Source organism: Rhinopithecus bieti, unplaced genomic scaffold, assembly GCF_001698545.2.
Source record: "Rhinopithecus bieti isolate Rb0 unplaced genomic scaffold, ASM169854v2 scaffold_3764, whole genome shotgun sequence".
Taxonomy (NCBI): domain Eukaryota; kingdom Metazoa; phylum Chordata; class Mammalia; order Primates; family Cercopithecidae; genus Rhinopithecus; species Rhinopithecus bieti.
In genome coordinates this window covers 1479757-1493586 of record NW_016804367.1, presented here as the reverse complement: position 1 = coordinate 1493586, position 13830 = coordinate 1479757, and the positions used below count along the sequence as shown (strand labels likewise).

The 13830-nt window shown below is 49.7% G+C and overlaps 1 protein-coding gene across 1 annotated transcript; it reads right to left on the bottom strand.

The window, feature by feature from the left end:
- Positions 1–299: 299 nt before the first annotated feature.
- LOC108526683 (metalloprotease TIKI2-like) lies at positions 300–3863 on the bottom strand. Its single transcript, XM_017867520.1, has 2 exons — positions 3181–3863; positions 300–1019 (listed from the first exon to the last, which is right to left on the bottom strand). The coding sequence occupies exons 1-2, from the start codon at positions 3280–3282 to the stop codon at positions 300–302; spliced, it is 822 nt and encodes a 273-aa protein (XP_017723009.1). The 5' UTR covers positions 3283–3863.
- Between the last annotated feature and the right edge of the window lie 9967 nt (positions 3864–13830).

Sequence of the window (13830 nt, the reverse complement as noted above, 5' to 3'; positions counted from 1 at the left end):
CGGGCAACTCCTTGTCGGCTCAGCCCCAGGAGCTACGCCTTCCTCTTGTTTTCTCGGGCACTATCCACATACCAGCCTCAAGACAGCCTCCAGGGCCTCAGGAAGGCCTGACACACACCGGAAGCCCCTCTTTTTGTTTTTGATCACTCTGATGCTCTGAGGGAAATTCTTTCTGCCCAGGCAAGCACAGCAGGTGAGGAGTGTACATCCCCAACATGTAATACTGCTGCAATAGAAGCACTCAGACTCTTACCCCAAATTCCAGTACATGCCACTCTCAACTGACACCACCAGAGCAGTCAAGTGCTGCCTTGCAGCCCAAAAGAACCTCTCCTTCCAGAAAAAGGACCTGACTCTGGCTGCCTCCCGCTCCCCGTCCGAGAAGAAAGACAATCGGAGAAGAGGACCCAGACGCCCAGGGCTGTCAGCTCCAGGCTGGGGCCCTGCATGCCTACCTGGGAGAAGTTGAGCCCGTTGTTGAGGGGATGGCACTGCTCCTCCACCTGCTCCACAGCCCCTGTGGTCTTCTTCATCTTCTCAGCCTGCTGGGCCAGGTAGAGGTCGAGCACGGGCACGCCGCGGAAGCGCACGTCCCTCTCCGTGAGCGAGTTCACCATGAGCATCACCCAGACGGGCCTCTTGCGCTCCCAGTTGCCCGCGATGGCATTGAATAGGTAGTCAGCATAGAGCCCCCTGCCCCGCTGAGCGGGCGTCATCCAGGAGGGCATCATCAGCTTGACATAGTCCAAGTGGCGCTTCAAGCGCCAGTAAAGCTCGCGAGGCAGCACGTCCTGCAGGTTTTCCCCGTGCGGCAGCAGCTGGCAGCTGGCCAGGGCTGAGATGGTGTAGGGGTCTGTCAGGTCCAGCTCAAAGTAGACATGGGTGCTAGCCTGGAAGGCTGCCTTGGAGTTGTCCGGGATGAAGTCCCAGACACGGGTGTAGGGGACATGGATAGTGCCAAACAGGTAGGCCGGAGGATCACGACGAATCGTCCACAGGAAGGAGTTCAAGTCCCTCTGCTGCAGGAGTAGAGGAGAGGCAAGGCAGTGAGGCCCAAGGCAACAGAGTAGAGTCAGGGTAGCCCAGAGGGAGGTGCAGAGGGAGGTGGGGGTGGGAGGCAGAGACCATACACAGGCCATGGTAAAGAGCCAGGGCTTTGGAGCCTGAAAGACCCACATCGAAAACCTAGCTTTGCCCTGTCTTAGATGTATGATCTTGAGTGAATCATTTCACTTCCCACAGGCTCCGTTTCCTCATCTGTAAAATGGGGGTGAAAGCAACTACCTTAGGGGTTGTTGGGAAGATTAAAAGATACAATATATGCATATTAAGCCCTCAGACCAGTGCCAGGCACAGAGGAAGTCAGCAATGAAGGGAAACTCTCATGATTAGCAATTGCTGTGAGTGCCAAGGACTGCCACACCACCTGAGAATATTCATGCTTGGCCAAGTCAAACCTTCACCGGTGGTGTTTCATGTGGAGGGTGGGGAAAGGGGGACCAAGAGTCCTGCTCTGGCAAGAAGGGAGGAAGTCATATAACTTTTAAATCCAACCATTAGAAGATCTATGCCAAGAGCACTTTGAAAGCAGAACACCTATTAAAAATAGCACACCTATTTAAACAGCTACTTCACATTCATCACGGTGAATACACTTTTCTTTTTGGAGGGCAGGTCTGGGGTGTCGGCTACTTTGCTCGACCAGCTGAGACCATAGATGAGAAAGTGCTTTAAAATCTTGCAAGGCCAAGTCAAGTTTCAGAATCTGGCTTTGGAGGAAAGGATTCCATTACAATTAGTCCCAAGAAATGTACATATTCTGGGTACTTTCCAGGCTCCTCCCCTAAAAATGTATACCTGATCTCCAACCCCAGTTGTTTGTCATTTTCTATGACCTAAGCTCCAACTTTGGGGAGTGTGTGTGTGTGTGCGCGTCTGTGTGTGTGCGCGCGCGCGTGTGTAGGAGCTGAGGAGAGGTATGCAGACAGGGGTCCTTTCTACAGATCCAAGTCAGGGCTGGGCATAAAGGGCATAAGAAGGGGACTGTCATTTCTCTTAGGCAAAGCCATTTTCCATCCAGAAAAATCCCTGGAGTGCCCACTGACCACTTGCAAACTTTAGACCAACTCATAACATTTTCCTGCCTGATTCTAGCACAAATGAAAAGTATGTGTTGGGATGTGTGGATTGTGGGAGAACAGTACCTTACTTTACTAACTACCCAAAACTGTAAATTCCAGCATGTTGGCGATAGACTGAGAGCCCAGCCAGCCAACGAGCTCCCTGTTTGTGCACAAGGCAGGCCGCTGGAGGTGCACCTTGCCCAGGGTCAGCGAATTCCGGGCTGACAGGCAGCACACCGGCAGCAGCCAGACCCTACGGTCTCCTGGCCTCCAATTCAGGGTTACTGTCAATGCATTAATTTACACTTAGAGGGAAACACACTGAAGGAAATAAAGAGGTTCTTTGTTTTGGAAGGAAAGTTAGGAAAACCAGTAATCACTCGACCCCAGGATATATTAGGCCGGTACGTCCTGGCATTGCCTTTTCCTCTCCTCTGAAATCTTCCCCCTTTTCATGAAATATGGACGCTTGGGAGAGTAGGTGGTGGGAGCCTGGACCGCAGAGATGGAGGTGAGAACCAGCAACAGGGAGAAAGGTTGTCTTAGGTCAGCGTTGGAGGGCAGGGAGAAAGAGGGAAGCCTGGGAGGGAGCAGAGTGTGTGAATGGGAGAGCAAAAGGGTTCGATAGAAGTCAAGAGAAGAGCAAGGAATGGTAGAAAGACATAGTTAGAAACGGGCAAAGAGACGAGAAGGGTAAAGAGAGAGAGAGAGAGGAAAAAAAAAAAAAAAAAAAAAAAAAAAAAAAAAAAAACACGAGAAAGGAGAGACAAAAAGGGGCACAGAGAGAGGAAGCGTCCAAGCAGGACCACAAGTCAAGAGGAGAGCCCGAGAGCTGCAGCGTGTGAAGGAACCGGAGAGGGAGCGCCCCTTCTCGCTCCTGGCTTGGAGCTGGAGCCGGGGCAGGCAGGAGCGAAGGAAGGGCGCCCGAGGCTGCGCCCGGCGGGTGGAAGTGGAGCGGGTGGGCTAAGGTGGGTGCGGAAGCAGTACCCAAACCATCGTCCCATGGGACTGGAATACCCAGGTAGGCGGGAGAGTGGCTGGGAAGGCGCTCGCTCACCGATCCGGGCGGCCGGCACTGTCCTCCGTCCGGGGGCTGCGGGCGGGCGCGAGCGGTGGCCAGGAGGGCGGCGAGCAGCGGCCCCGCCAGGGCGGCGTGCATCCTGCCGGGGCCCGCGGGGCGCGGGGGACCCTCCTGGGCGGCGCCCCTCAGCGGGGCGGGGAGCCCCCAGTTGGGCACGGAGTTTCCTCTGGAGCACTGGGCTCCAGCCACAGGATGCTGGTCGCCCTCTGGGGCGTGGCTGACTGTCCCTGTCGAACCTGGGGGTTTCTCTGGGGCGGGGCTCCGTCTGTTGGAAGACGGGGACCCTCTAGGGCTGGGCCCCGCCCCCGGGCGCTCAACCTCGCTGGCTGAGCCCACGGGTGCTGAGGGCGTGTTGGGGTCCGGGGGCGCGCGGGGTCCCGGAGCTGCGTTGGGGTTCAGGGGCGCGCGGGGTTCCTGGGGCAGAACCGAGAACCTGGGGTGCGCGGGGGTCCCGGGGTTATGCTGGGCACCCCGGGCGCGCAAGGGTCCCAGGGGTGCGCGGCGCTCCAGGAGGCGCGAAGTGGGACAAGTGCGGCGGAGGGCGCGGCAGGGGTGGGGGGCGGCTCTGGGGCGGCCAGCTGCCCCCGAGTCCGGCTCAGAGGGGCGGCGCGGCGGCCGCGCGGCCGCCTGGCCCGGGCTCCGCCATGCTGCTCCCGCGGCCGGGAGAGAGGGAAGAAGAGAGGGCGGAGACGGCGCGAGCCGGGCCGGGCGGGGGCTGGGGCCGCTGAAGCGGGGGAGGGGAAGGAACCTGGCGCGGGGGGCCGGGGCGGGGGACCCGGGCCGCGCCGGCCGGGCCCGGGCGACAGGGAGTCGGGGCTACTCCGCGCCGGGCGCGGCCCGAAGGCGGCTCTGATGGGCATGGCCAGGCGTCGCTCGCTCCTCTTGGGCCCCTCGCTCGCTCCCTCTCACACGCGCGGAGGGAGGCGAAGCCCGCAGCAGCCACTTCCCAACTTTCCAAACTTCCCAGCGCAACTTTTTCCTCCCCTCCCCTGCCCGCGCCTCCTCCCCCATCCCTCCCCCTTCCCCTTGCCAGGCGCGACCGGGCCGCAGCTTCGCCGTGCGACCGCCAGAGGGCGCCCAGGCTAATGACCGGCTCGGCCAATCTCCGCGGGCTCAGCGGCGGACGCCGACTGGGTGGCAGCGACAGATTTGGGGACCTGCCTCGCCCAAAGCGTCCCTCCCGCAGATCCTGGCAGGGGCGAACAGCGAGAGGGACAGAAGTTGGACTGGGGAGGTAGCAGTCTCTCAAAATTCAGAAAGCTGCTGTGTACAACTTTATGACATGCGTAGCGCTGGGATGAGCTTGGTAGGTGGTCTGCAAACACCAACTGAAAAAGAAAAAGAAATCCCCAAAATTCCTTGGAATCTTCCATTTAAGTAAATCCCCTCTTATCTTTGTCCTTGGACCCACGCAGTATCCCTTTGCCTGTCTCTGGAAGAGTGAGGATTGATATCACAGTGTCTTAGACCACAAGACTTGAAAGACCCCTTAAACCAACCTATTCGTCCTCAAGAGGCAGATGAGACTTAGAGAAAGCCAGGGCGCAAGATCTAAGCTTCTGAGCTGTTTCCAGCAAGTGAAGAAAGGGAGGCACAGGCATCCCTGCTTGGTTCTGTTAAAAGAGAAGTTGTCGTCTCTTCCTATCCTGACAACAGGTATTGATGGATGAATTAGGTAATACTGTCAGGAGCCCGCCCACAGCCTAGAGAAGGAGACAGACAGGGACAGATATGCAAAGAAGCCATTAAAATACAGATGATGAGGGCCAGGAGAGACAGAAGCACAAGGAAATGGGAGCAGAGAGGAAGAGCTCCTAACACAGCCCAGAGGCCCAGGGAAGACGCCTGGGAGATGGTCTAATAAGTTAGAGGTGGCTTAGAAAAAGAGGCGCACACGCCTTCCAAGTGGAAGAGCAGGTGCCAAGGCATAGCAGTGTGAGAGCACTCCAAGTAGTTACCCATGGCTGCAACAAAAAGCAAGTGGCAGGAGCTGAACCTGTGTCTTCGGCCAGGCTGCGGAGTCTGTCCGTTCTAGGTATCAGGTGATAGGAAGTTACTGCAAGATTTGAAGTTTAAGATGGCTGGAGTAGATCTGTGCTCATCGGGGGCATGAATTGGAGGGGGCAAGTTAGAGGCAGGGAGACCAGTGAACAGATAGTGAGGAGGGAGCCAGAGCCCAAGCCTTGGTCTCCTGACTCCCAGCCCAGTGTTCTCCCCATTTCTCCCACTCATGCCTGCAGGTACCAGATTGAGCAGCTAGAAAATGGCCACACCAGAAGGCTGAATGAGAAAGACCAAGCAGGGCTGGAGGGTCAGAAAAGTTTTCCAGAGCACAGGATCTGGGCGGTTGGGAGGAACACAGGAAGGAAAGAAGGGGACACCAGAGACTGGCAGGTTGACCCTCATGTACCACATGAAGTTGCCACTTTTGTAAGTTACAAGTGAATGCATGTTGGCAATTTCATATGGTTCAGTTTACTGGGTGTCTGGAGCAACCTCAGCTTCTTAGCTATACACACACTTGGTGACAGACACCGAGCAGGCCAGAGTGCCCAGATGGTATGTATGAGAGCACAGAACAGCACCATGCTTCCCACACACAGAGCTCTGAGACCTGCAGCTCTGACAAGAGATGTCCTTTAAGCCACTTTCCGGAGCTCCAAAACTCCCTACAAAGTCACCACTCTGCTGGTAAGGATGAGGGGAGGTGAGAACTGAATTCCACTGGAGGGAGGGACATGGTCCTCATTGGAGAATTAGAAGACAGAAGTCAGATAGTGGATAAGAAAGAGCCTGATCAATTTAAAATAATGGTGTGTAAATATGTGTGTGGATTTTAAAAACCTTCCCCTCCTGTATTGTAAACAAAGATTCCCTGGTATCTTTTTTCCTAAAATTATAAAAGTTTTGTTGGCTAATTTTCGTGAGTGTCAGCTATGACTTCCTCCTCCATGGTACACGTGGTGACTGTGACCAGGGCAGAACAGTTAGCTTCTCTGTGCCTGTCTTTCCCCAGCCAGTTTCCTGTCCCCCTCACTTTCTGTGAGTCAATGTGTGCAATAATGTCTTAAGATCTTTACCAGTATTGTTACTGATATTCTTAATGAGATGCAAGAATAAATAGATTTTTCTGTTCCTGGATATATACCCAAGAGAACTGAAGACGTTCATCCACACAAAATACTCCACGTAAACCGTGATAGCAGCATTATTTGTAATAACCGAAAGGTGGAAACAACCCAAATGTTCATCAACTTATGAATAAATTAACAAAATGTGATATATAAAAATATCATATCATTTGCCTTAAATATATACATTTAAAAAACATGTTATAGTCACATGATGGAATATTATTTGGCCATAAAACAAAATGAAGTACTGATACATGCTATTTCCAGGATAGCATAAATCAGTCTTGAAAACATTATGCCAAATGAAGCCAGTTGCAAGAGGACATATATTATATTATTCCATTTGTATGAAATGTTCAGAATAGGCAAATATATAGCAAGGCAGAAAGTAGATTGGTGGTTGCCTAGGGCTAGGAAAAATGGAGACAATGATGGGGCCATAACTGAAGGGTACTGGGTTTTCTTTTGGAGTAATGAAAATATTCTAGAATGGTAATGGTTGCACAACTCTGTGAATATATTAAAAACCATTGAATCACATTTTAAATGGGTAGATTATAGGGTATGTAAATTATGTCTCTATAAAGCTGTTACCAAATAAATAAGTTTGGGGCCTCAGAAGAGAGTGGTCCTCAAGACTCAAGAGCAAGGGTCTCAGTGTTTTCAAACCATTTTTTTCCTCCCACATTGTGTAGTGTGAGAAACCCTGGATGATGATAGTCCTAAGTCCTGGAGACTTATCCTGCTTCTGCTAACTTCTCATGAGGTATCTTTGGGTAATTCACTTGTTCTCTCTGGACCTGGGTAAGAACTGAGGTTTCATGTCATCAGTATGAAGAAGTTTGTGGGGCAGGTCACCTTTAGGAGCCTCTATACCTAACACTGGAGTTCTGAGCCCCTTGGTCACAGCCTGCTTAGAGCCTTTAGGCAGGATGGGGAAGAGCACACGGCTCAAGAGAGAGTCAGGGGACTGACTCATAGCTTGCCTCCTCTCCGCTGGGGCACATCTGGCTCACTTTCCTTTTATTGCATTTTAATTAAGTTGTTCAATCAAATTGGTACCAGGAATTGAAGGCTGTAACAGCTGGGGCAGGAGCAGAAAGCCTTGTAGCGGAACTAAACCAACAAAGTCTGCCTTCTGAGCAGATCCAGGAGCCCAGTGCTGCTACAGAGCGTCTCTCAGGGAGGGAGGTGAGAGGCTCCCCTGCTGCAGTCCACTGATAGGAGGAGATTTGCTCTGGGCCTGAGGGCTGCCCTCCTGTAAGGCCATTGACCTGGCCATTGGCCACACTGGCATTTTCAAATGGCCCTAGCCTGGCCTGACTTCCAGCTCTGACTCCTATCCTAGTCCTGCTCCTTCCTACCCACCCTCAGGCTCTATCTCTTCCACACCCTCTCCCCGATTCCCTTACCTGAGTTGGCAGTTAATCTGATGATGGAACGACATGGGGCGTGGGAGGGAAGTACATGGGGCATGGGAGAGAAGGACAGCTGACTTTAGGAGCAAGAGGTTGGCAGTGCTTAAGACAGTCTAGAGTGGTAGAAAGAACCAGAAAAAGGACCAGGCACAGTGGCTCACGCCTGTAATCCCAGCACATTGGGAGGCCAAGGCAGGTGAAACATGAGGTCAGGAGTTTGAGATCAGCCTGGGCAACACGGTGAAAACCTGTCTCTACTAAAAATACAAAAAATTAGCTGGGCGTACTGGCGGGCACCTGCAATCCCAGCTACTTGGGAGGCTGAGGCAGGAGAATCTCTTGAACTCGGGAGGCGTAGGTTGCAGTGAGCTGAGATCGCGCCACTGTACTCCAGCCTGGGTGACAGAGAGAGACTCTGTCTCAAAAAAAAAAAAAAAAAAAAAAAAAGAAAAAAAACAGATAAAGTGAAAAAGTGCAGAAACTAATTCAGAAAAGGGCATTTCCTCCTGGCAATGGGAAAATAGGCACATAGTCACAAAAGTGCAACAAAGGATTGAAATTGCCATATAATATGGCATTCATTAAAAACAAAAAACCCTACGTGGGCCTGCCCTGTGGGGGACTAGAGAGTACACAGGAATCAGTCCAGGGTTTTGTTCTTAGGGAGCTTGCAATCCAGTGAGGAGAACAGAGATGCAAACAAACGGGGCTTTGGGAAACAAATAGAGGGGACAAAAGGAGCAAAGAAGTCAGCCTTAAGAGAAAGGAGATCAGCATAGGTCTTTGCTGAGAAGGTCATGTTTGAGTTGATTTTTAAAGATGAGCAGGAGTTGGACAGGGAGGAGGAAGAAGGGAAGGTCAGACAGTGGAAACTGAATGTGCAAAGGCATGGGACTGCAAGTACTTGGCACATACAGGGATTGTCAACATGAAGGCGGAGAGGCAGAATGGAGGAGAACTGTTGGGGAGACTCAGAAATCAGACTGCACCAGGAAGGACTATGCATTATCTTGGAAAGCCCTTCATCCTGCCATTCAGAGGAGATAATCCCCTGAGCTTGCTCTACATAAATTGTGGGTGCTGGTTCAGGGTGGCTGACATACCAGGTAACAGACTGGCTGTGTGCAGCCTCAGGGATATAACAGCAATGAGACGCATTGACTGTGTTAACTCACGAATATTTGCTGGGTCCCCATATGAACTGTGGTGTCTTAGGCAGGAAGGAGTATAGTCCTGCCCTGTGGATACTTGCCATTTCTGAACAAGAGAAAACATGGGTAGGTGGTAAGTTAAAATGCATTTATGTGAATAGTGCTGCAATGGATATGGTGGGTATAGATATCTCTGGATCACACTGTTTTCATTTCCTATAGATATATATCTGGAAGTGGGATTGCTGGATCAGATGGTAATTCTATTTCTAATTTTTTGAAGAGACTTCGTTCTGTTTTTCATAATGGCTTTACCAATTTACATTCTTACCAACAGTATGGAAGGACTGGTCAAAAGTATAAATTTTCAGTTATATGATTAATAAGTTCTGGGAATCTAATACACAACAAGTGCGGTGACAGATGTGTTTATTACTTTGATTTTAATAATCATTACATAATATATATATATATTAAATTATCACTTTGTATACCTTAAACATATGCAATCTTCTTATTTTTTGAGACGGAGTTTCACTCTTGTTGCTCAGGCTGGAGTGCAGTGGTGCAAACTGGGCACACTGCAACCTACGCCTCGCAGGTTCAAGCAATTCTCCTGCGTCAGCCTCCTGAGTAGCTGGGATTACAGGTGCCTGTCACCATGCCCAGCTAAGTTTTGTATTTTTAGTAGAGATGGGGTTTCCCCATGTTGGCCAAGCTGGTCTCGAACTCATGGTCTCAGGTGATCTGCCTGCCTCGGCCTCCCAAAGTGCTGAGATTACAGGCATGAGCCACCATGCACAGCCAGCCTTTACCATCTTTATTTGTCAATTAAATGTTTTAAAAGAGAAAAAGAGTTAGAAATCACCACCCACCCACTTGCATGCATGGAAGGGCCAGGTGAGTGGTGTAGTATTGTAAAAGTCCAGGCAAAGTCAGTGAGCTGAAGACTCACCTTCATATAGAACTACCAAATGATCCTGGAGGAGGCAGGATTTGAATTAGGCTATAAAGGAAAAGTAGGATTTAAATTGATGGAAAAGGTCTTGCTTGCATTCCAGATAATGGGAATAAGGAAAGTGAAAGGGCCAACGTGGGGTAGGAAAAACAAGGTTTTGGCTAGAGTAGAATGGGTGAATATTGAGACAGCAGGCTGAAGTCGGGACTGGGCTCGGTTTCAGTTGGCCCATGAAGGAGCAAAAGGAGCTGGGCGTTATTTCAGACCAATTCTGTGCCAGACCCTGTATCTAAAGGATTTTAATGATGTTGTGAGACAGATACTTTTAACTCCATTTTAAAGATGAGGAAACTGGGTCTCAGAGGGGAGACATGACATATTCAAGTCATATAGCTGATAATTAGAAGAACTGGACTGTCTAGCTCATTCCACTAAAGCATTTGCTTCCTTCAAGACATGAGTGGGAAGGCAGAATAGATAGCACAGGCCAGATGGTATGGCTAGTAAACACACACACACACACACACACACACACACACACACACACACACACTGGGGGGCACGTACATACCAAATATGGCAATTCCTGTGCTGTGGCTCCCAATCTAATTAGTGGGATGATTGCCATTTAGGAGACTTTTGCCTTTCACTTTAGCCCAAGCTGTGTGAGGCTCCACTCCTCTATTTAGGATTCAATAGGAGTATGGAAAGGGAAAAAAGAAATGTGATGCTTGAAACAAAATACCCCATCGAGCTGACCACTAAATAGCACTTAGACCCTAAGTATACACACAGCTGCTTTATGTAATGAAGGCTGTGGACCATGTTCCTGGATATAAAATAACAAACCACATATAAAGTTTTATGTTGCTGTGTAATTAGCACAGATCTGTGAGTGAGCATGCAGGCCTGGGTGCGGGGAGGGACGCTTAGGCCTCAGGCAATGAGCTGTGGAGGAAAGAGCATGCACGGTGGAGCCCAGAAGACAAGAGTTTGAATTCCGGCTCCACCACTTTGTAGCCCTTTGACCCTGGGCAAATTATTTAACTACTGTAAGCTTCAATGTCATACCTGTCAAAGGAGGCAAAGCGCCATGTCTTACAGTCGTGGTTTTGCCCTCCTCCTGGCCTCCAGGGGCATCTGACAATGTCTAAAGACACTTGTTTGTCATAACTAGGAAGGTGCTACTGGCATCTGGTGGGTAGAGGCCAGGATGCTACCCCCACCCTACCCTTACTACAAAGAATTATCCTGCCCCAAATGCTAATCCTGCCAAGATTGAGAAACCTTGCCTTCTAGGATTGCTTTGTGATGATATAATCATTACAAACTTTTATTGAGCTTTAACTGTATGACAGGCACTGTTCTATCACTATTTAAAGTGTGTCAACTTGTACCTGCTTATAGCAAATCTAAGAGGGTGGTAGTAGCATTATCCTCATTCTCTAGATAAGGATACCGAAATACAGGGAGAAAATGTGCCCCAAATCACACACCTAGTAAGTGGTGGAACCAAGGCAGTGTGCCAGGGTTTGAACCAAAGCAGTGGCATGAACTCATGTGTGTCTGCTTCAGTGCTTGGAACGTGGTGGTGATGGTGACTTCTCCACCTCCAGAGTGGGAGGATTCATTCATCCATTCATGCAACATATATGCATTGAGAGCTTAATCACAGCTTGGTGATAAAGTCCTGGTAGACAAGATAGGCAAGGTCCTTGCTCACACAACTTATTTTCTAGTTGAGAAGAAAAATTATGAACAAGCAAATCAATAAAAATGGAGATAATGTAAGTGACAGAGAATGTCTGGTGAGTGATGAGAAGAAGTCTGCCATGAGAAGATCTGGGGAAAGAGCATGTCCAGCAGAGAGAACAGGCTGGGAAAAGGCCAGAGGTGGGAGGCACCTTGGTGAGTTCAGGAAATACAAGGAAGTCCAGTGAACTTGGACCTAGGTCATAAGGGAGGAAATTCGTTTTTTGTTTGTTTGTTTGTTTTGTTTTATTTTGTTTTTTGAGACAGTGTCTCACTCTGTTGCCCGGGCTGGAATGTAGTGGTGCGATCTCTGCTCCCGGCAGACTCAGCCTCCTGGGTTCAAGCGATTCTCCTGTGAGGGAGGAAATTCTAAGAGATAACATTAGAGAGATGGGAGGGGCCAGGTGGAGTAGGACTTTGTAGGTCAAGGTAAGGAGTTTGAATTCCAGCTTTGCTGAGAAGCTATAGGAGGGTTTTGAAGAAAGGTAACAGGATCTGATTTACATTTGTAAAAGAGCATTCAGATTTTGATGTGGGGATGCTGAGGCCGACACGTGGGGAGTTCAGGGAGTGATTCAGTAAGGATGCTAGAGCAGTAGTTAAAGGATATGATGATAGTGTCTTGGTCTAGGGTGACTGTAGTGAAATTGGAGGACAGTGAGCAAATTTGGTTCACACGCAATGACCGTTTTGTGACATATATCATAAGGGAGGGAAAGAAAGAGAGGAATCAAAGGTGATGCTGAAGTTTTTGTCTCAAGCAACTGGCTCCAACAGCTGAGCTAGGGAGGCCTGAGGAGGAGCAGCGTTGGAGGGAGTGGAGGGAAGGTATCAAGAGGCCACGGTTAGGTCATATAAAGCAAGAGCTGCTTGCTAGGATCCAAGTAGAGGTGTGAAGAAAACAGCTTATAAGGGGATGAGCCTGGGGCACAGGGCAGCAGTCCAGGCTGGAAGGATACATTTAGTATCCATTGCACAAAGATGATATTTGAAGCCAAGGTGCTGTTAAAGAGAGGCAGAGAATGGAAGAAGACCTAGGTGTAAGTCAGGGAAATCATTCATTTCAAGTTTGAAAGACAGACATTCATCAAAAGAGATGGAAGTAGGAGAAAAACCAGGAGAGAGAGGTATCAAGACATCCAACAAAATGAAACAAAACAGGGAAGTGACCATTAAATTTGACCACGGGAGGCTGAAGTGAGACATTTCAGTGAATTCTTGGGGATAGAAGCTGAAGTGAAATGGGTTGAAGACAGAGAGGTGAGCAAGTGGAGACAGCCACTATAGGGACCTCTTTCTAGGAATTTTATGGTAAAGGGTAAAGAAATGGAGTGGAGTAAGATCAAGGGTCAATGGCGAGACTTTTAAAAATATGAGTCATCTATGTATTTGCAAGCCAATGTGAAGGATCTGACAGAGAGAGGGGAACTTTTGATCCCCAGAGACAGGGGTTCATGGGAGAAGTCCTTGAGAAGTACTAGAGCGGCAAGAGGCTTGGGATCCGGAGAGAATGGAGTGGCTAATTCTTTTTTGTTTGTTTGTTTGCTTGTTTGTTTGAGATGGAGTCTCACTCTGTTGCCCAGGCTGGCATGCAGTGACACAATCTTGGCTCACTTCAGCCTCTGCCTCCTGGGTTCAAGCGATTCTCCTGCCTCAGCCTCCTGAGCAGCTGGGACTATAGGCATGCGCCACCACGCCCAGATAATTTTTGTATTTTTAGTACAGATGGGGTTTCACCACATTGGCTGGGATGGTCTTGATCTCTTGACCTTGTGATCCTCCCGCCTCGGCCTCCCAAAGTGCTGGGATTACAGGCATGAATCATTCCACCCAGCCCTGGAGTGGCTAATTCTTGTTAGGACGTTTCATCTCTGATTATAGAGAAGGCCTCAAGCATGTGAATGATGTAGGTAGTCTGGTGGCTAGATAATGCTGTTCTGGGAGAATGATTTCCACTTTCTCAGAGAGGAAGATCTATTTGAGCTCTGACTTGAGCCACTGGTCAGCTCCTAGTCCTGACTGTTGATACACACTAAGCCAGTCCTGGCGCCAGACTGAGCTCTTCTTGTAGACTGAATGTCTAGTTCTGCCCAGCCACCTCCCTTTGTTGATAAGAAAGAAGCTGGGAAGGCTTCTTTCACTATGGTGACTCAGCATAACCCATCTCTATAGCTGAAGAGAAAACTTGAAGCAAAGCCAGGCTCAGCAGGACC